The sequence below is a fragment of the Microtus oregoni genome, unplaced genomic scaffold (assembly GCF_018167655.1).
Source record: "Microtus oregoni isolate MIOR12 unplaced genomic scaffold, Mior012 000013F_ref0000133, whole genome shotgun sequence".
NCBI classification, from domain to species: Eukaryota; Metazoa; Chordata; class Mammalia; order Rodentia; family Cricetidae; genus Microtus; species Microtus oregoni.
The window spans coordinates 33,304,586-33,327,386 of record NW_024543072.1 but is presented as its reverse complement, the minus strand read 5'-3'; the positions used below and the strand labels follow the sequence as shown (position 1 = coordinate 33,327,386).

General features: G+C 45.7%; 2 protein-coding genes and 1 non-coding gene across 4 annotated transcripts in view; 1 reads left to right on the top strand and 2 right to left on the bottom strand.

The window, feature by feature from the left end:
* The window catches only part of Adcy10 (adenylate cyclase 10), an 84,915-nt gene extending 80,329 nt beyond the window's left edge, over nt 1-4,586 (top strand). The window contains exon 33 of the mRNA XM_041662632.1: nt 4,518-4,586. The gene's annotated coding sequence lies outside the window, so the exon portion shown is untranslated. The remainder of the gene's footprint in view (nt 1-4,517) is intronic.
* The window catches only part of Mpzl1 (myelin protein zero like 1), a 43,022-nt gene continuing 21,995 nt past the window's right edge, over nt 1,775-22,801 (bottom strand). Inside the window, exons 2-6 of one of the 2 annotated variants that reach the window (XM_041662634.1) lie at nt 21,898-22,064; nt 17,536-17,749; nt 16,338-16,470; nt 13,539-13,644; nt 1,775-3,233 (exon numbers count right to left, since the gene is read on the bottom strand). In XM_041662634.1, coding sequence (XP_041518568.1) covers nt 3,132-3,233; nt 13,539-13,644; nt 16,338-16,470; nt 17,536-17,749; nt 21,898-22,064 — 722 coding nt within the window. In that variant the 3' untranslated portion in view covers nt 1,775-3,131. The remainder of the gene's footprint in view (nt 3,234-13,538; nt 13,645-16,337; nt 16,471-17,535; nt 17,750-21,897; nt 22,065-22,801) is intronic. The other variant, XM_041662635.1, reaches the window with a different exon arrangement.
* LOC121455471 lies at nt 10,617-10,723 on the bottom strand. Its single transcript, XR_005975498.1, has one exon. It is a non-coding gene; the product is annotated as a U6 spliceosomal RNA (small nuclear RNA).

Genomic DNA, 22,801 nt, shown 5'->3' with positions numbered 1-22,801 from the left:
CAGCTCAGCCTGCTGGACCAGGCCTCCATGAGAGCCTATGCACGGGGTTGGCATGTTGCCTGTGCAGCTGAGAAACCAGAGCCCAGGCCGCAGGAGGAAGGCCAGCAACACTGAGAAGTACAGATACTGGAAATCCCTGAGGGTTCCATCTCTCCCATCCAAAGAGCCTGAGGTTATGACAGTCTGGGACTCACTTCGCATTCTTGGTAACCAGCAACACATCCACATCGCTAGAAAGCACCGCCTCTGTTTGGTCAGTGGTATCGTTTGTGATACAGCTCTTGACAGATTAAGTGACCATGTAGACTTTTCATTTTTTTTTTTCTATCTTCAAACCATCTTTCAAACTGAAACTAACCCTGGATGGCTATGTGGCTATCATCTACCTTACCATCCCTCCACGCCCCACACCCAGATCCTGGAGAAAAACTGGGAAAAAACTACTGCCAGACATGTGGAGCAGTGAGCTGGATAAAGAAGAAATGAACAGCGGTTCTCAACCTGTGGGCCACAACTCCTCTGGCAAACCCCTATCCTAAACTATTTACATTATGATTCAGAACAGTAGCAAAATTACAGCTATGAAGTAGTAACGAAAATCATTTTATGGCTGGGGGTCACCACAACATGAGAAGCTGCATTAAAGGGTCGCAGCCTTAGGAGGGTTGAGAATCACCACTATAGTCCAAACAGTCTCCGCCCCTCCTTGTTCATCACTGCTAAGCTGACAGTGGTTGGGCAAAATATATATAATCCAAGCCACAGTCTTTCTAAAAAAGGGGTGTAAGGCTAGCACAGCTGACTAGTTCAGCGCGTTACAAACGAGAAGGGCGAGCAGTCGGCACATGCCAAATCTTAGGAGGGATTAGGTACCACTGCCATGTGAGGGACTCAGAGCTCAAGGAGCTTTATCCTCCCCTTGTTTCTTCCTGTGTAGTGCAGTGTCCGGCCCAGGACAGTTCTCCGCATCCCTGTGGAAGAGTGAGATACACTCGCCCAGCAAGCATGCAGGAAACGGCTGGAAAGTCCCCGAGGCTTTGCTACATGCTCCCCAGGGTGGAGCCATGAACAAAACAGCAAAGTCTTGCTCTCTGTGTTCTCGTGGGGAGACCAGAGAAGCGACCACTCAGCTGGCAGGAGCAGAACTGATGGGGCTAAGGAGCTGCGATTTTAGTTCAAACCATTTTAAATGCGTATCTGTGTTGTGTGTGCACTCGGGCACACCCAGGCAAGTGGCAGTCAGAGGACAGCTCTCAGGATCCAGTTCCCTCTTTCCAGCAAGTGGATTCGGGGACCTAACTTAGGTTGTCAGGTTTACTGAGCTATCTTACTGGCCCAAGGTAGCTTTTATATGTTGCAGAAGCACTCTAAAGGCACATCTGAACACAGACGTAAGGAGCTAGAGAACATGTCGCTTAGAAACATCCACAGAAGTCTTGCTTTAGGGGACAGTGGCACAAATGCCCTGAAGTAGTCACACAGTGGTGTACACCGGAGAAAGGCTCGTGTGGCCGTATTGATACAAATGAAAAGGTTTCTCTCTCTCTCTCTCTCTCTCTCTCTCTCTCTCTCTCTCCTTCTGTTTTTTTGAGACAGAGTTTCGCTGTGTAACAGCCCTAGCTGTCCTGGAACTAGCTCTGTAGAACAGGCTGGCTTTGAACTCACAAAGATCCATCTGCTTCTGCCTCCCAAGTGCTGGGATTAAAGGCCTGTGCCACCACCAGGTGCTTCTCTTTTTCTTTTTGATTAAAAACAAGCAGACACCACCACTCAGAAATTGAAAAAATGTATTAAAATATTCACAGAAGTACAAATGAAAATATCAAAAGTAACAATGGACTTGATACTTCTCCCTAGCTGGATACATTTCCATTGAGAAAACAAACAGGAATTTTAATCTGTAATCTTTTATGTGTCCCTTCACAATTCACAGGTAAGTTTTAGGATGCCTCTTCCTTCCGGACAGGGGATATGGGAAGGGCAGGTCTGCTATCTGGACGTGACCTCACTGTTATCTGCACCCAGGCCCCAGCGTGCAGAGGTGCAGGAAATACACTTCCACACTTCCAGAGGAAGTGGTGTGGGGTGGAAGGCTGTGAGGTCTCAGCACTGTCCTGGAAGCAGCTGGAACCAGGCTGCCAACTCAACCCAGGATGCTGGCAGCAAACTGCTCCAGCCTAGGGAAGAAGGTTGGCTTGGGCCCACCGAGGATCTGGCACTGACTGGGCAAAGAGGTCATGGAAGCAGATATAGGAAGCCCTTAAGAGGTGTCATCTGAACAAAGGTCATAGAGCATCAGTATCAGATACATCATCTCAGCTTAGCAAGGAGACAGTAAAGCACCTGGCAGGAGATGTCTGGAAAGTGCAGTTCCTTCACAGAATTGCTGGGAAGAAAAAAAGAGAATGCTGCCCCCCTCCCCTGAAGTCTTTCCCATGCTAAGATCTTGCTGGGCTCCGCAATCTGTACCCTTTTAACCACGAATACCCTTAGTCAGCTGTGCTGTTCGCACAGGGACAGAAGCTTATTAGCGAGACCTTAGCATCCACAGAAGGATGGTGAGGACAATCTTGAGCGGAAAATGCCCTCATATTTTAGAATAGCACCAACAAAAAATTCTTACTGTCCTCAGGAGGCATGGCTAACGGGTGGTGTGCCAGCCAGCACAAACAAACGGTTCTGATACTGTGAGAGACTCCATTCCCCTGAACACCTCATTCTCTAACTACAAGAAATGCTAAGACTGGTTGAGCCCTTAGGTGTAAAGGCCACGTCTGTTGGGGACACTAACAGTTCTGTGAAGTCTCCAATAAGGCAAGCCTTATCACTCAATGATATGGATGCTTCTGAAACTATCCAATAGGAACAACTCTGGAAGGATACACAGAAACAGCAAGACAATTTACACTTACGTAGACGCAAACCATTTCTTCATCATGCAACCCTTGGCCTCTCACATAGGGAAGATTAAATAGAATATACATATCCTTTATATACATTTTCTTTTCTCTCTGAGTATACATGTGCTTGTCCTTGCTCGAGTCCTCAAGACCACACGTGGTTACGGGCATCTTCTGCACAAGAGTCCAGTTTGGATTTGTTTCTTGCTTAAGGTAGTTTGGGGTCTTCTCTTAGTCTTTCCGGATGTCCGCATACACCACAGACTCCGACTTATTAATCTTGCCACTGTGATGTCCACCAGAGTGATCTAACTGCGCGTATATGACTGGGCCCTGGAGAAGAGAAGTCAAATTAGAGGTTTGGAAAAACTGATGGTCCCTAAGCTCCAGGAACAGAAGCAATTATTATAGCATACTCTAGGTTTTCAAAGCAGAGATTCCTCCCCTTTGAAGAGTCAAGGTTTCTTAAATGTTTGGGAATGACCTTAAATCAGAGTGGACATCCCCTGAAACCACCAAAGCTGGTACATGAAAATTAGCTGTTATTCCCTTGGTTTTGTAAATACTTAGGCATTTCTATGAAAATATTATATTCTTTGGTCAATGTCCCTTATTTTACCAGATGCCAAAGCACTCGTCAGCCTTTGAAACTGCGACTGGGCAGAAGGACTAGACGGGGTCCTTGACCCACCCAAGGGCCACTGAAGTCTTGAGTTTCAGAATCACCCTGGTAGAAAATGTCATCCATATAATTTGTGCTGGTCCCTTTACACATATAAATCCTCAGACACTTTAAATATTCAATATAAATACAATATAATCCTTTCAGTCTGACTCTTCCATGACAGATTAAAGGCTTGCTGCTCTGTGCACCGCATCCCCACTTCTCTTTGGTGTTAGGGACTGGTCCTCAGGTCTTGGGTCGGCTGGGGATGCCTTTCGCCAGCAAACTGCATTGCCAGACTGCCTCTCTGAGGTTCAATACCAGTTAATTGTCCTTCTAAGTTAATTTGTTTTCATTCAAAATCTAAGAAATGTAAAGAAAAACTCAAGTGCAAGTCCTCCCCTTCCCCCTCAGCACTGAGGATGCCGATGAAGTCCAAGATGGTCATCAGAGTCCAATCCAGGAGAGCAAGAGAGGCTGGGCTTCCAGGAGCCAAGGCGAACGAAGCCTGACTCTCCGGGGACAAAAGTCTGGGCAGAGGCTGATGATTCAACTGCCAGAGGGCAGTTTACATTTATGATTTTTCCAATTCCTTTTAAACCTGCAGAATTGTAAATAACAATAACAGAACAGCTCTGGTTTAAAAAAAAAAATGCAGTATGGCCCCAAGTCAGGCCGTACTTGTCTCTTGATCCAGGGAACTTTGAGAAGTCCAATGGTGTCTTTCCGTTCTCTACTGTAACGAAACAGCAAGCGCAGGAGCCAAATCCTCGGCAGCCAGGCCAACCTGTGCCCTCCAGTGTGTAGGCTGAGATCCTGCAGAGGTCAGCAGTCTGAGTCCCACAGAGAAGAAAGGTCCAGGCAGGGCTGTGCAATGCTAGCTCAGAAGCAGTAAGACCTATCTGAACTCAGGTAGAGGAACACTCAGAATTCACGAGGCACTCTCTTTGCAGACTGGCAGATGGCCACGTGGTGGCATCGGGCATACTTCGAGTAAGTTCTAACGATGGGGCCTTTGGCCTTGTGATGAGACATTAATGGTACCGGTGAATAACCTAGGCAGCGCTGGACAGTGCATGCTGTCGGATGCCAGCTGTGACCGCCAGCACCACGTCACACAAGGATACTTTACAACAGTCCGAGGTGACTGATCCAGCACATCGAAAGGCGCCCGTCTGACTGATCTGCAGAGTTGGCAGTTTTAAGAACTTCTCTTTGGTGTGGTGGAGAAGAAAAACACAGACTCCTCTGTACCAGCCAGTAAATGTTAAAATTCCAGTAAGTATCTCATGGCAGACAGTATTGTGTTTCACGTTGAGACTGCCTGGAAAGGCAATGAAACTGAGGCTGGACTGGCAACTGAAGAACAAACCGTTGCCTACCAATGCCTGACTAGTCCTTTCCTTCTTCCCCTTCGAGAACAACAGGGATAAAGTCAGGGTCTTTGTTACTCAGTCACCTAGAACTTTGAGACTATGGAGGAGCCAGGCCAGATGAAGGGGTGTATAACGCAATGCAGGACCGTGGGGGCATGGCCGAGGTCAGGGATCAGCTCCAACTGGAACAGGTCTCGGAAGCCTGGTTTTGGAGCTAGTTAAAAGATGGTGGTCACTGGGGTCTCTCTCTGGGGAGCATGCCTCAGGACCTTGATTTTGACAATGAGCCTGCTCTGGACTTCAGGAAAATCCAGGGAAATAAGATTGATGGAGAAATGAGCTTACTACTTCTAGGAGAGCCACATGAGGGTGAGTAAGACAAAGAGCAGCGATGACCCACGGTAGCCTAGAAGCTTCACTATACAATTCAGCATTCAGCCTCTAACTCCCCACTACCCCGACAGCTACTACAAATCAATGAAGTGAAAATTTTGTTTGGCTACCACCCCAGTAATTTACTACACAAACAGGCCTTTAAAATGTTTCAAGAAGTCAGGTGCTGGCCTTTGATCCCAGCACTTGGGAAACAGAGGCGGGGGTGGGGGGGGGGAGGTTCTGTGAGTTCAGGGCCACAGAGGGATCCTGCCTCAAAAAACAAAACACAGTTTCAAGAAGCACACTGCTTGAGGTGGTCTATTCTTTCAGCTGCACTCGTTCAACGAGAGATGTGATCAGCTCTCAATTCCACCTCTATCAAATTTCATTTCATACTAGAACACACTGCTGAAGGTCCTTCTAGAAGTCTCTGCACGGTGGCGACTCTGCTTGAGTCCTTACAAATGTCCAGCAGTACATTTTGCAGAGACTCTGCAGTGTTGGATAATTTGACTCTCGTCTCTCAGGCATACAATGACTCACTTTTTTTCTTTTTTTGAGACCAGGGTCTCACTCTTGTAGTCTTAGCTGGCCTGGAACTCAGAGACCCAGCTGTGTCTACTTCACAGCCTGAAAGACTCACCTGCAACCCCTTAGCGCTCCCTGAGGGGGAACACCTGCCTTCACCATATGCTCACCAACTGTTGGCCAAACACTATTTCTAGGATTTACTTCACTGTGTCTTAAAAGGCAAATACAAGCGAAACGCTGTGTGTTTTGACTCTGAGACAAACGAGATCAGTTCTGATTATCAAGAGAGTTGGGAAGAATTGGTCAAGCAGGGAAGAATTTGCATGTGTCTTAGAACCAGACAATCGAGGTTTAATCGCTTCAGCTCACAGAAGCCTTCAGAGCAATACAGAGGTGATGAAATATTACATCATGCAGAACCACTGTGAAGACTAAATGGGAAGCTGCATGAGATCTTGAAACTTCCCAGGGACAAATATATAAATATTCCATCAAACCGCTGCTTTCCGAAATACTTGTCTTTTGCATACCAAGTATTGACTCTGTCCAGAAAATGACCCAGCTACTCAAATAGTCACAAAAATTATCTTTAACTAGTTGTGGTAAAATTTAAGCTTGATAAAGGGAAGTTTCTTGCTCATCTTTCCTCCTGTGCTATAGTGCCCCAAGCTCTAGGCAGAACCTTCCTTTTTATTTTTTTAATTGATTTTATTGAGCTCTACATTTTTCTTGGCTCCCCTCCTTTGCTCTCCTCTCCCCTTCCCTCTCCCATGGTCCCCATGTTCCCAGTTTACTCAGGATATCTTATCTTTTTCTATTTCCCATGTAGATTAAATCCATGTATGTCTCTCTTAGGATTCTTACTATTGTCTTACTATTGGGATTGTGATTTGTAGGCTGGTTTTCACTGCTTTATGTCTAAAAGCCACTTATGAGTGAGTACATATGATATTTGTTTTTCTGGGTCTGGGTTACCTCTCTCAATGTTTTCTAGATCCATCCATTTGCCAGCAAATTTTAAGATGTCTTTTTTTTTTTCTGTGTAGTACTCCATTGTGTAAACATACCACATTTTCCTTATCCATTCTTCAGTCAAGGGGCATTCAGGTTGTTTCCAGGTTCTGGCTATGACAAACAATGCTGCTATAAACATAGTTGAGCACATGTCCTTGTGGTATGATTGAGCATCCTTTGGGTATATAAACCAAAAGTGGTATTGCTGGGTCTTGAGGAAAGTTGTTTCCTAATTTTCTGAGAAATTGCCATGCTGATATCCAAAGGGATGTACCACTTTGCACTCCTGTTACCCCACATCCTCTCCAGCATAAGTTGTCATCAGTGTTCTTGATCTTGGCCATTGTTACAGGTGTAAGATGGAATCTCAGAGTTGTTTTGATCTGCATTTCTCTAATGGCTAAGGATGTTGAGCATTTCCTCAAGTGTCTTTCAGCCATTTTAGATTCCTCTGTTGAGAGTTCTCTGTTTAGGTCTATACCCCATTTTTTATTGGGTTATTTATTCTTTTCATAACCAATTTCTTGAGTTCTTTGTATATTTTGGAGATCAGCCCTGTGCCCAATGTTGGGTTCGTGAGGATCTTTTCCCATTCTGTAGGCTGTCGTTTTGTCTTGTTGACTGTGTCCTTTGCTTTACAGAAGCTTTTCAGTTTCAGGAGTTCCCATTTATTGTTTCTCTCAGTGTCTGTGCTACTGGGGTTTTATTTAGGAAGCAGTCTCCTGTGCCAATGCATTCAATTGTACTTCCCACTTTCTCTTCTAGGAGGTTCAGTGTGGTTGACTTTATATTGAGGTCATTGATCCATTTGGACTTGAGTTTTGTGTATGGCAATAGATAAGGATCTATTTTCATTCTTCTACATGTTAATATCTAGTTATGACAGCACCATTTGTTGAATATGCTTTCTTTTTTCTATTTTATATTTTTTTGCTTCTTTGTCAAAAATCAGGTGTTTGAAGGTGTGTAGATTAATATCTGGGTCTTCAATTCGGTTCCTCCTGTCTGTTTTTATGCCAATAGCAGGCTGTTTTCAGTACTGTAATTCTGTAGCAGAGTTTGAAGTTAGGGATTGTGATGCCTCCAGAAGTTCCTTTAGTGTACAAGATTGTTTTAACTATCCTGGGTTTTTATTGCTTTTCCACGTGAAGTTGAATACTGCTCTTTTGAGGTCGGTGAAGAATTTTGCTGAGATTTCGATGGGCATTGCGTTGAATCTGTAGATTGCTTTTAGTAAGATTGCCATTTTTACTATGTTAATTCCTACCCAAGAGCATGGGAGATCTTTCCATTTTCTGGTGTCTTCTTCAAATTTCTTTCTTCAAAGATTTAAAGTTCTTGTCATACAGGTCTTTCACTTGTTTGATTAGAGTTAGTTACTATGTGATATTTTATGCTATTTGTGGCTATTGTGAAGGATGATGTTTTAGCCAGAGCCTTCCTAACTCGACTCCCAAACCCACCCTGCCTCCTGCTATGTTGGCGGAACCTTCCTGTGCTTCTGCTAGTCACCATCATCTCCATCTGAGGCAAAGAAATTTATACGGGTCTCTAGGGTGAACCAAGATGTTATTTCAGTCCAATTACTGACCCTTGCAGGTGACTAGAAGAAGTGACCTGCTTTTAGCCTAAGGGGCTAGAAAAAGTCTGTGGGGGCTTCTGGCAAATATCTCATTCATGATAGAGACTGCACACGAGGAGACCCGGAGTTTCTCCCTTTTACCGATTTTTACACGATGCCAAAAGCAAGGCAGCCATCCGAGGCTGAGAAAAAAGGGCTGCAAAACAAAGTAGTTTGAAGCTAGTCATAGTGGTGGTCCCTTGTAACCCTAGCATTTAGTAGTCTAAGACAGGAGAATTGCTTAAAGTTCAAGGCCAGGCTGGGCTACATATGACAAGACCCTGTCTCCAAAAAACAAACCTGAAAAAAGAAACCATGCAGAGGATTGCAGTGATATTTCATTTGTATTTTAATAAAGCTTGCCTGAAGTTCAGAGAATAAAACAGCTGCCCCGATCAGCCTTATAGGCAGTGGCGACACACACCTTTAATCTCAGCAGCCACACTAGTTGTCATAGAAACAGGGTGGTAGTGGTGCACTAGAGAGGATTATAAAATGGGAGGAGACACACACATCTCCCACACAGTCTCATTCTGAGATTCCTGGAGGCAAGATCACCATTTCAGACCGAGGTAGAGGTACGAGCCAGTGGCTTTTCTGACCTTCAGGCTGAACCCCAGTTTCTGTCTCTGGGTTTTTAGAAACTGTGCTACAGAGGATGAGTAGGGAGTGCACTTGAACTTCATCGCAGCGATAATGCTGCGGCCCTGGATGAACACCGAGGAAACAAAAGTACCCTCAGATATGAGGCACTCCTGGGACTCTCCGGAGCGGCTAGCCTGGGAGGGAGGTACGGCAGGCACATTATCTGAAGGTGGTGCTGAGGTGAGCAAAAGCATCCATTAGGACTACTAGTGTCTGAGGATTGTGGGAACGGAGGATTATCTGAAGTAGATTTTGAACCCTAGCATAGAAGCCTCTGATATGACCTAGCATGACCATGGAAATAATCATTAAAACAAATCTACCCAATGAATCTGAAAATCATACGATTCATTTCATAGTATTGTCAGTGGTTTCACAAATTCCACAGACAGGCAACACACACACACACATACACACATACACACACACACACACACACACACACACATACACACACACACATACACTGCCACTGAGGTCCCTGACCCCCTCCAACTTTTAACTGAGTATTCTGAATTTTACAATCAGTGTAATTAATATGGCTGAGTTTACTAAGTCCCTTTTCATTCTCAGTTTTGCTTCCTATGATTTTAGTCATAGTCAAAGGCAGCCCCCCTCCCCCAGAAAAAAAATTAGATGTAAAATTCTGGTTGTATTTCGTTTTCAGCATACTTCCTTTTGGATAGAATCTATTGCTAATCTTTGTTGTTGCACCCCCCTGAATTTTCATCACTCCCACTCTGTAACTCACGCTGACCTCAAGCCTGTGGTCGGTCTGTCTACCCCGCAAGCGCTGGGACTGCATCTGAGGCAGCACAGCTGCTCTGGTCTGTGAGCGGTACCCAGCGTTTTCATTCCCCACTCAGCCTGTCTGACCCGTCTTCCTTTCCTCATTATGTGCAAAGTTCTAGCTCCTTGTTTACTTGTAAGAAAACATCTTTACCATAATTCTTTTTTAGTTTTTTTGAGACAGGGTTTCTCTGTAGCTTTGGAGCCTGTCCTGGAACTAGCTCTTGTAGACCAGGCTGGCCTCGAACTCAGAGATCCGCCTGCCTCTGCCTCCCGAGTGCTGGGATTAAAGATGTGCACCACCACCACCCAGCTTACCGTCCTTATTTAAGAATCCCATTATGTCCATCGTTTCTGGGCCCATACTTTACAGGATTTATTAATTGCTTTATGTGTATGAATGTTTGCTTGCATATTTGTATGTGCACCATGTGTGTGCCTAGTACCCAAGGAAGCCAAAAGGGGGTGTCAGATCCCCTAGAATTGGAGTTATAGACAACCGTGAGCTACTCTGTGGGTACTAGGAACCAAACCTAGGTCCTTTGCAAATGCAAGAATTCTTAACTGCTGAGCCATCTCTCCAGCTCCCAGACCCCAGTGACAGTTGGTTTCCCCTTGATTTCTTTTATTTACCTGCCTCCCTCCTTCTCTCTCTCTCTCTCTCTCTCTCTCTCTCTCCCTTCCTCCTTCCCTCTCTCTCTCTCTCAATGGAACACTTCACGAATTTGTGTGTTATCCTTGTACAGGAGCTATGCTAATCTTCTCTGTATCATCCCAGTTTTAGTAGATGAGCTGCCACAGTGAGCACGGGTTACCTGCTTCCTCTATGCCTAGTTTCCCTAGCCCTTTTTGAGGCAGGGTTTCTATGTAGCCCATCTTGGTCTTTAGGCAATCCTTGTGTCTCAGCCTCCCAAGTATTGGTATTACAAGTACGCTACCACACCTGGCCATATGCCTAGTCATTTTTGATTGGTACCAAACATAAATTTTACACTTTTGGGTCCCGGATTGCTGGGCGCTGTTGAGTCTGTTGTGGCATACAGCTCAGTTACTTCTGGATCAGTTGGAATCTCTAGAGGCTTCTTTTCAGGCTCTGTAAAAAGGGGGTCCAGAGTACCCTTTATCTGGGTGTTACTGTAAGCACCTACAATGGTGTGCTACTCCGAGCACCAGCGCTAACAGGTTTCTCCACAAACCATTCCCAGCTCCTGGTGAGCTCTAAGCACTGTGGATTCTTTTCTTCACAGAAGGTTCTTTTCCAGGTCTCAGAAGCATTCTACCACATTTGCACAAATCTACATCCAGCCCAAACTCTCAGGTCCACCTCCTTGGTTCAGTGACACAGCTGAGCCCAGGCGTTACCACTCCCCCCCCCCCCCCCCCACGCTGCAATTGTCTGTGGTACGCTGGTGCAACCACAGGGCCTGCACTGCTTTTTTCTTTGAGAGGTTACAGTGTTGCGTGACCTATTTTTGTTTGTTGGTTTTTGTTATGTTTTGGAGACAGGGTTTCTCTGTAGCTTTGAAGCCTGTCCTAGAACTAGCTCTTATAGATCAGGCTGGCCTCAAACTCAGAGATTTGCCTGCCTCTGCCTCCCAAGTGCTGGGATTAAAGGCGTGTGCCACTGACCGTCTGGCAACGTGCCCTATTTTACAATGTCTCGAAAAGCCATTGTTTTATTGTTTGAAACTAAGAGTCTGTTTTCAGCAGAAGAACTTCCTCAAGGGTTCTTTAGCCGTTAAATCTATTTGTAACTCTCCTGACTTTGTTACAGCTCTGTTCCTTGTCAGGGCCCAAATCAGTAAACTGAGGCAATGGAAGGGGTGGGGGACAAGAATAGGTTATGAGCCTGGTGTGGCCGCCATAGAACACCTGCTTGTCTATGAGACCCGGTGTGAACCCCAATCCTGACAGCGTGCTGTGTCTTAGAAAGTCAGGACAATGTGTCAGTTTCCTGTCTGGTGTAAGTTCTCTCACCACATGTAAACCCATGGAATAAGATTTCGAATATTATCTATGGAACACAAATATCCTTTTTACTGTTTGTGAAAAATCAGTCCCGTTAGCAATAACCTCCTTAATGGTTCCTATTCCACACAGACCCCACAAACCTCTGAAGCTTTGACAATAACATGGTTACAGTTCAAAGCGGTGCAGGAAAAACACAATAGGAAGCAGGATGTTGGGTCCTGTGCTAAATTCCAAATGAAAGATTTTCTCTTCAGAGCTTCCCACAGTAAGTAGGAACCAAATACTCTTCCTTATTCATCTGGCCTAAAAATTATCCAGATAAGAGTGTTTCTATGTGTTTGAATATTTTGCCTGAATATCTGTAGGTGCATTACATCTGTGCTTGGAGCTTGGGAGGGTCAGGAGAGGGTACTGCACTGCCTGCAACGAGAGCTAGAAATAATTATGCGTCACCATGTGGGTTCTGGGAACTGAACCAAGGTCCTCTGCAAGAGCAATCAAGGGCTCCCAACTGTTGGAGCCATCTCTCTAGCCCCTCAATTTTTTTCCCTAAAGAAAATCAATTTTCTGTTTTATTATCATTAGCAAGAACATCAACTTTTTCTTGAAAACAAATCTTCTGGTACTCTGCATCATAAATCCTGACCACTGTGGCAGGTCATGAAATAAATTTCTTGCTTTATTATTAACACTGGGAACACCAACTTTCCCTGCTAATTTCTGTGTGTGTACATGTGCCTGCATGAAAATGTGTGCATGCGCTAAAAACTACCTTGAATGTATGTGGTTTCTCAGGCGCCATCCACTTGTCTTTGGATACTGGGTCTCTCTCTCTCTCTCTCTCTCTCTCCCTCCCTCCCTCCCTCCCTCTCTCTCTCTCTCTCTCTTTCTCTCTCTCTGCCTCTTTCTCTGGATACAGAGTCTCCCCTTCTCTCGTTTTTTTTGAGACAAGGTCTTTCTACGTAGCCCTGGCTGTCCTGGAACTCACTATGTAGACCAAGCTGGCCTTGAACTCACAAAGGATCTACCTGCTTCTCTTCCCTGGAGCTGGGATTAAAGGCATGGGCCACCGTGACCAGCGCCCAGTGAGACACAGTCTTTCAATGGGACCTTGCACTTATTCCAATTAGGCTAGGCTAGCTGGTCAGTGAGCCTGAGGGTCCATCGTCCCTACCTCTCCAGCACTGTGACTTTAAGTGCTTGCCACCACATCCAGCTGCCCCTCCTCCTTTATATGGGGGTTCTGCAGACTGAACCCAGGTCCTTTTCCAAGAACTCTACTGGATGAAGCATCGCCCCAGTTCTTCCCTGTTAAAATTCTTACGAAGTACTTTAGAATACAGTTTATTAGATTTTATTTTCTTGGGCAACTGAAGACTATAAAAGCTGACAAAGCCACTTGCTACTTGCACTTAGGCCAAAGGAGACACCTTTTCATAAACGTTAGTGGTGGTTGGGTGAGAAACTTCCCTAAGATCAGTTCTTTGCTCTATATATTTTTTCCTGGGGTCTTCTCAGACCAGCCCTTTCGTTCTTCCATCTTCCTCCCTTCCTCTGCATGTCTATTACAGTGAGAATATCACAGTATTCTCCTTCATACCCAAGAAGTTAGAGCGGTCCAAACCTTAGCGCAGAGTGCCATCAGCTGTTACCTGGTGAGATCCGGCGGAAGGCGGACTCTTTACTAGGCCCTCTGTGTCGGAGGGGTACTTCCGTGGAGCCTGCTTAACTGGTGACAAACGCTCTGATGTACTGCAGCTGATGAGGTGACGATTTGAAGAACAAATGTGAAAACAAAAATTCACAATAAATGGAAACAAAAGTACAGAAATGCAAGGGACGGCACAATGAAGCAGCAGACGCACAACAGAAAACAGGAAACAAAACAGTGGGGCTCCAGACCATCAACAGCTACAAACTATCCTTGCTCCTCCAACTCCGGCATTCTTCTAAGGCAGCCAGCTGTGGCCGAGGGCAGCAAGCAGCAACACTGTTTCCTGTGTGTGTGCTGTGCTGTCTTTCCTCCTGCCATCCACCCCGTTCAGGATAAACGTTTAAAGGCGCAAGTTTTACTTGCTTAATGGCCGAGTGCTTTACTCATCATCAAAGCAAAGCCTCATCTGGATGAATCTCAAAGATCCCAGGGCGACATCCACCGTGGCTCCCCTTCTCCTTCTCCTTCCATTCTTTAGTTCCCCACATTTTGTTTCCCTATCAACATCACAATCAAACAAAACCAAAAACACAAAAGCCTCCAAAAAAACACAAACAAACAACCAGGAAGTCATGACCCATGAGAAACTCTGGGATGCTACACGGATTGTTACATGGACTGAACTCTGTGAGAAGCATCAGGGCATCGTTACAAAATGCTACCTCAGGAATAAGTCAGGGAAACTGAACAGGAAGCAGGTCATTAGGGCTGACATAATAACCTAAGAAGTAAGAAGTCTGGAGAAGATCGCATTTAAAGTGTCATTACTAAGACCAAAGCATCCTGGGCACTTTGCAAACTGCCCTCTCTGGAATGGGAGGCTACAATGCCCTGAGCCAAACTGTTCAATTATTCTAACACAAAGAAGGTCTTAAATCATCGACAATAAATTCATGTATGGAAATCACACACACGTATTTTACATGAAGGGCACGCACACATACACGCTGAGATGAACCTAACTTCATCTGGATGTTTTATATTTTCATTACGGTCAAACAACACACCTGTGAACAAACCATAATAGCTGTTGGGTTAGCACCGAGCTGCCGGTTAGTGTCCACAAGGGGAACGGGCTGAACATGTACACGTTACACATATGGGCAATGTGATCAGTTACATGTGTCTAGGGGAGCAAAAGAGGAGATGCAGTCTTGTTACTGTGCCAATATGTCTTCTATGTCAGCTGGGTTTTTGTTTTTGTTTTTGTTTTTTTTTTTTTAAAGAAGGGAAGATAAGTAGGACCTGGTCCCAGCATACCAAGGAAGAAAAGCAGGAAATGGTGGTGGTGGTGAGATGACCAAATTAAGAAAAGCAGCAACCATGGTGAAATGCAGGACCGAAGAAACATCTTCTCGTCCACTTTATTAACCCCAAGCAAAAACTACGGTCTTGAAGCGTTACTACCTTAGATCAGTCTCGTGTTGAGACCCATCAATCCTGCTGTATTTAATCACAAAACACACCCCATGCAAGGGAGCAAGAGTCAGCAGAACAGACGCATTCCAAGCAAGTAATACCTGAATCAGAACAGCCAGGCTTGTTTAAACACAGCACTGCTAACAAGTGGAGGTCAGCAGAGCCCACAGAGAGAGGCTCCCACTATCCGGGCATGCAGGCCTCTCTAATCACAGTTCCTCTAGGATGGCGCAAGTTAGCTTGTGCGTGTGTGGTGCTGCCCAGGCTAGAGCAACTCGAATGCGGCCTTCATCCCCAGTCTGACCGCATGAGCGCTATAGCTTACAGGGGTTAGCTTTCCAGCTGGAGTGGGGAAAAGAGAATGTCTTGCAGTTAGACCCAGCCCTACACTCAGTTGTCCCTTGTGTGACATCAAAACAGAAGCACCTCTTCCTTCTTCCTGTTACGTTTTCACATTAGCTCTTACTCTCCCACACTAGGTGCACACAACCAAGAAACAGCAAAGCGATGAAGCTGCTTGGGTCGTAGTGGGGTGGGAAAGACAGCGGAAGAGAAGCCCTGCATCACACAGGGCCCGGAGGGTCACATACTGGCAGAGCATCTCCGTAGAGCAAAAGGAAGGCCCTTGTAGGATCAATAGCAATACATTACGATTAAATTTTTTTTTCTCATTTCAATTTTTTTCTTTTACATTTATCTGTGTGGGGGGAGTCCGAGGTGGGGGGGGGGGCACACATGTACACCATGTCATACAAATGGAGGTCAAAGGACACTCCATGAGAGTTAGGTCCCTCTTGCTATATGGACTTCAGGGATCAAACTCTGACTATTCATCCTGAAGGCAACCATCTTTACCTGTTCAACAACCTTGCCAGGTCCCGGGGCTATTCTGAGACAAGGTCTCATGTAGCCCAGGCTGGCCTCAAACCCACTGTGTAGCCAAGTACAGCCTTGAACTATTTCCCAAGTACTAGAATTACAGACGTGTGCCGCCATGCCTGAGAAAATTAAACCCTTAAGGTTAGGTAAGTGGTGTCTGTGGCTTAAGAATTCTAATTGCTGAGTGGAAGGTATGGAAACTCAGCGCCTGACTGCTGCAGAGCAGTTCACCTCCCCAGGCCTCAGAAGCAAAGACAGACGAGAGACCAGCATCTTCCGCAGCTAGCAGCAAGCCACACCATAAACCTGGGACCGCTTGGGCCCGATGGAAGAGCAAACAGCAGAGAGTCCCTCATGGTGCCTTTCCCAGAGAGAAGAACGTTTTTATATAGCCTGATTCCTTCTCGCCAACCCGTCGCTAACAGATCGCAGCTCTTACCCCGTGTAATTCCGCTTCGCGTGCTTCCTCCGGTAGAGGACCACCAGAACCAGGCTGATGAGCAGGGTGAGGCCAAGGACCACGGCAGTGACGGTGCCCACCACCACCCACACCAGGAACACCAGTAAATTGTCTAGAGGAGAGAATAGGGGGAGGTGGGGGAGGGGGTGCAGAGAGAAGAAAGGGAGTTTTGTTAATAAGCAGGAATCTTCTTTATCAGTTACCATCTTACTTATCCTCCTCTACTAGACAAACTACACAGAGCAGCATCTGAGGATGACCACAGATGGCATGCCCATACGGCATATCGGGTGAAAATGACTAGAGAGCCAAGCACCTCTACACCCACAATCCCTCCTCCCCACATTCTATAGTCAAAGCAAATCTGGAGCTATGGATTTACACCAGTCCATGGCCAGCAGAAGGCTGTCTCAAGAAGAGACACTGGAACCTGCATCCCCTGCAGCATATCCTCAAACAAGGGAAGAAATTTCTGTATTGCTCTAGGAGACACTAAAATATCAGCCTTGGCAATATCAAACAGCCTTAATCTCCTTTTCCTACAGCCCACTTCATCCAGCCACAGTGGATTTGGTCGTTCTTGCTCTTAACACTAAACAACTAACGTGCCCAAAATCAGACCACGGGCTCCAGAGAGAGGTGTGGGAAGGGAAGGCACCTGCTGTGTTGATTGGGCACCAGCTCCCCAACAGTCAGCTCTGCTGGGCTAAGCCGCAGAGTCCAGAGACGGAAGGCACAGCTGGAAGGCAAAAACCATCCCTTCAGGGCTTGGGGATGTGGCTCAGCAGTACAGTACTTGGCCAGCATTTATGAGGCCTGGAGTTTGATATCCAACACCATAAAAATAAATTCTGGGGGCTGAAGAGATGGATCAGCGGTTGAGAGCACGAGCTGTTCTTCCAGAGGACCTGGGTTCAATTCCCAGCACCCACACAAACTGTCTGTAGTTCCGGTTCCAAGGGATCCAACACCCTCATACAGACATGCAGGCATGCAAAACACCCAATGCATATAAAATAAATAAATAAATCATTTAAAAAAGATTCTTTAAAAATAATAAATAAATAAATTCCAAAAACATTTCCTGCCAAATGTATCTTGAAACACAGATCTTATTCTGCAGCTACACATGACAAAAGAGATCACATCCCATCATGCCAAACACTGTGGGAAGTACCTATTTCCACCACGTGGAGCCTAATGTGCCCAGGCCGGACAACTATATCAGGAGGGTTTTTGACATCACAGATGTAGGTGCCGTTGTGAACAGACTGAATATTTTCTATATTGATGGATGCATCTTTCTTGTCGAGGTCCCCAGCCCAGGTGACGCGGTCTTTAAACGGAGGATAATCCCCAATGTACACTTGTCCTTGTAAGTAGTGGAAAAACTGCAATGAGAAAACAAGAGCCCATGAGCCAGCCACTGCCGGAGCAGAATTCCCGTCGTCTGGACCAGCCGTGCTGTGCCATTAGGGGACCCTTCTAAAAGCACTCCCACTGCGGGAGAGCAAATCACGCGTGGGTTTGGCAAAGGGACTTCACTCCCTCATCATTCCGGCTTCCACCACAGGATGGCACAATAAGAAGTCCTTGCCAAATGCCGGGGTCATTGGTCTTCAGCTTTCCAGACTCCGAATCTGTAAGAAGTAAATCTGTGTTTCTTATAAATTACCCAGTTAGTCACTGCCACTTTATCACAGCATAAAAACGACCTTAGAAATCCATTATTCATAAACCTCATAGTAATTCTTCCTTCTTCTAAGAGTCTGTTTCACAAATACACCCCAGGCTTCCGCATTCTCTTCAGTCCTTATCTGATCTCCTCTTCCCCACGCTTGAGCTACACAGGCGAGAACTGGGAAGCTCAGAAAGCTGTATTGACCTGTTGAAGGTCACAGGTCTTGATGGTGGAACTCAAATCCACCTTTGATTCAAAGTCTAGGTGATTTCTGTGATTCAGCACCTCTCCTGCTAGCTGACATTTTGCCTGCCTGTCTTCCTTTTTCCCTCTGTCCCCTGCCCTCAATAAGGAAATAAGCAAAAAGCTGTCAACCTAGCAAGCGTTTTAAATAATCAAGTCTTCCCTTTCCGAATCATCTCCAAATACTCCCTAACTTGCCTTCCGAATCAGCAGTGTTGACCAACATCACGAAGGAGTAGAATGAACGGGTATTATGTGCCAGTCTGGGGACAAGGAAGAGAGCTGCACATAGACCAGACTCAAGGAGAAGCAGCAAAGGTTGTTATTCCTAAGAAACTATCACAAGGGAAGTGGGAATAGATGAAGGCAGAACAATCCTGACAGAGTCCCATGGGAGCACTTCAAAGAATAAGACTACTCTAAAAGAACAGAGAAGGGAAGAAAAGTCAGTTCAATGCTAGACAGGTAGAGCCCGACTTCAGGCACTAGGGAAGCCAGGGCATGCTGGGTACGCTTCTCCTATAAGAATCTAAAATTAGAAGAAAACAACCTGCAAGTCAGAAATGCAGCAGGTTAGCTGTAAGCCTCGAGTCATCTAAACCTTCACAAACCACAATGCAGGAACACTGTGAGAATAAACAGAACTGCTCCCTAAAAGGAGGTTTTTGCCAGCTGAGGTATATGCCTTTTTTTCCCCAGCATTCAATCAGGAGGCAGAGGCAGGCAGAGCTCTGTTAGTTTGAGGTCAGCCTGGACTACAAAGTGAGTTCCAGGACAACAAGGGCTACATAATAGAGAACCTGTCTAAAAAAGAGAGAGAAGAAAGAAAAGGAAAGAGAAAGCTTTTAACCTCAAGTTATCTTCCTGATAGCTGCTTTATTTTCTATAGATTGAATAATCCCGACATCCTAAAACTAAAGAGAAATTCTCAATTTTACGGAGTTCTTTTAGACGCTCTTAAATAAACGTGTGGTTAATTTTAATCTATGGGAATACTGGCAATGTTCCTCACTGATGCTCTCTGTATGGGAGCAGAATCTTTGTACCGACTCCCTAGACTTTTGTTAGGATTCCTCCTGCTGCCCTCACAGCTACTGTAAGGTAGAAACCTTAGGGCAGGCATCCTACACGTTTTGTCTTACTTAAAATCATGCCCACCTAGACCCAGTAAGGAAGCTAAACAAATGAACACATTCTCATGTTTAGAGCTTCCCTGTTACTAAATCCTGAAGGACACAGGCTCGCCCAAGAATTTGCTTCAACCTAGACACAGTGTTTTTCCTCAGGGAGTACACAGCTTTTTGTTTGTTTTTTGTTTGTTGTGGTTTTTCAAAATTTTTTTTTCCCCTGTAGCCCTGCTGTCTTGGAACTCACTCTGTAGACCAGGCTGGCCTCAAACTCAAAAATCTGCCTGCCTCTGCCTCCTGAGGGCTAGAAGTAAAGGCGTGCGTCCCCACCGCCCGGCAGGAGTACATAGCTTTGATATCACATTCTAACAAAGCTACCTGGGTCAAACAGAAAGCTGTTTTGATTTTGTTTTTGATTTGTTTTTGAAACCAGGGGAGTCAGTGAGGGACTCCCATCTATCCACATGCAACAGGATGTTGCTGGGTTTCTTGAGGAGTGATGGAGAGGGTTAGGGTCCATTCTTCCTTCCTTCCCCACAACCCCCCTCACAGAAGTAGGAGGATTAGTGGCATAGGCATACAGTGAGCCAGCACGTAGACTTAGTAACCTATCAGCAGTAGGTTGAGTTGGAACTCCATAGCGCTGGCACTGTCTTGGCAGCCAGAGAGCATGCGTCAGAACATGGCAGAGGATATCACATGGGAAGATGGAAGAGGGGCGAGTCTCTCCGCTCCTGGAGTCACCCTACTCCATGGTGGGGACCCTATTCTCATCACTACTGGTCTCACCCTAAGGACCTCCTAACGGGCTTAAGGCCAAGCTTCCAACATAACTTTTGGGAACACATTCAAACTATAGCACTCAGTAGCCAGAGGAGAGGGGCCATTCTGCTTGTGCTTTTTGTTGTTTGTTTTGAGACAGGGTCTCACTGTGGAACTCTGGCTGTTCTGGAATTTCCTCTGTAGACACCTCCCAAGTGCTGGGGTTAAAGGTGGGCGCCACCAGGCCTGACTCCGGATTAGATACTGAGTGACAGATGGCACTCGTTTTCCCTGCCAGGAACAATGCTAAAGCAGGTGCCAGTATTCAAAGGACACACGATGGACCAACACGACAACAGCACATAGTTCTATATGTTAGCACCTTGAGAGCTAGACACCATACTGAGAACTTCCTTCTTCTCAATCCCCTCTGTGGGAGGTTGTATTAGCTCCATTTTACAGACATGAATCGGAACAGTTGGTCCATGTCTAGCAAGCACCTACTATACAACTAGTTTCTAGCCAGTCACTGGTTTTCTGTGATGATGAAATCTAGAAACACGGGGAAGACGGGTTTCTGAGCATGCCTGCGGAGATGAGCTTGACTTAGTTAACAGATACGGGAAGACCTTCCCACTGTCGTTGGCATCATTCCCTGGGCGGGGACCTGGTCAGTAGAGAAAGGAGGACGTGAGCTGTGCATGCACTCGTGGGTCTCTGCTTCCCTCCAGTCACTGGGATGTGACTAGCGGCTTGAAGCTGTCTTGACTTCTTTCTTTTATAATGGACTGTGCCTGTGAACTGTGAGCCAATTTAAAACCCCTCCTCCTTTAAGTTGCTCCCATCAAAGTATCTTATCACGGCAACACGGATAGGAAAGAAAACAACACCCGCACACTGTCTATCCAGCCTCTTAGTGCTTAGTGTGGCCCTCATCACCCTGGCAACCACGTGCCAGACTCATTTCACACTGCAAAGAAGCTTTCCCCATGTCCTTTTAGTTCCATTTTATGTACAAAAGCGTTTGGCCTGCATTCATGTCTGTGTACCATGTGTAGGCAGTGTCCTCAGAGGACAGAAGAGGGACTCAGATCCCCTGAAACTGGAGTTGCAGTCGTGAGCCACCACTTGGGTCCTTGGGAAGAGGAGCAAGGGCTCTTAACTACTAAGCCATCTCTCCAGCTCCAAGAGCAAAGATACTTTTATGGAAGACCTGGCATACATGGCATGGTAAAGTCCCAGTAAATGCTGCAGAATCACACTACAGGTTGAATTAAAAAAAAAATCATCATTACATCAGAAAGGACTATATATACCTCTGTGTGTGGGATATAAATAGAATAGACAGACAGATACAGATACTGTAAAACAAATAGAAATTAAAAACGGGACAAGTGTAGCGGAAAAGGTGTGGGGTAAATAACTAGAGTCACTTGGTCCAGCAGAGGCTGCCGTGTAGAAGTGAGCAATTCCAAATGGGATCTGATGGTCAGAAGGGACAGGCTAGGGTAGTGGTGGCAAGAGAAATAAATAAAAAGACGAGGAAATAAGCTCATTTAAGAGATGCTAAGCAAAGCAAACTTTTTCCTGGAGTATGCTGAAGCAAGAGAAGAAAGCCCTGCGGTATCTCGTTTCAGAACTGGATGGTAGAAATGGACCACTGATCACAGGACAGCAGTGCAGCAGTCATGGGGGAAGAGGAAGAAGGGGAGGGAGGGGTGCTCACCGACACTGCACTGTCTGTGCCGTCTGGCTGGAAGCTCCAGGAGACCGTGGTCAGCCACCCAGTTGTGTTGGGAGAATCGAATGTGCACGTCAGCTTGCCTTGGGTCCCATTCACCACGAAGATTTCTTTGGGAGTATGCACCTCCAGGGCCGATATCCTGGCTGTCACTGAAGAGGAAGGAACAAAGTTTAAGAGCAGGATTTGGCAGAGATACCACTGAACATATTTACCAAAGAAAGAGAGGTTACTGTATCAGAGAAGCTGTTCACTGTCTGGTTTTTGGTTTTTTTATTATTTCTGTTTTTTTAACAACTGTTTGGGAGGCATTTTGTTTACATGGGGACAGAGCCTCACAATGCAGCCCAGGCTGACCTTGAACTCAGAATCCTCCTACTCCGGCCTCTTTAGTAATGGGATTGCAGGTAATGACCAACAGCCTTGGTTCATTTTTGAGTTTTTATTAATTAAATATGTTTCACTAGTTTGTAGTCATTTTTTTTTTCCTTTTAATTAACTGATGAACCAGGTGTGGTGGCAAATGCCTTTAATCCCAGCACTCCAGAGGCAAAGGAGTCAGATCTCTGTGAGTTTGAGCCTAGTTTACACAGTGAGTTCCAGGTCAGCCAGGGAGACATAGTAAGACCCTGCCGCGGTGTAGGGGTAGGGTGGGGGAGGTGGGAGGAGTTCCTTTTGGGGCTGGAAAGATGGCTCATCAGTTCAAAGGACTTGTTGCTCTTGAAGAGGACCTGGGCCCGATTCTCATCACCCACTCGGTAGCTCACAACCATCAATTTCCAGGGGCTCTAATCTCCTGGACGTGATGCACATACATACATGCAGAAAAAACACTCATACATATAAAATAAAATAAAATAAAATAAACAAATCTTGAAAAATAATTAAC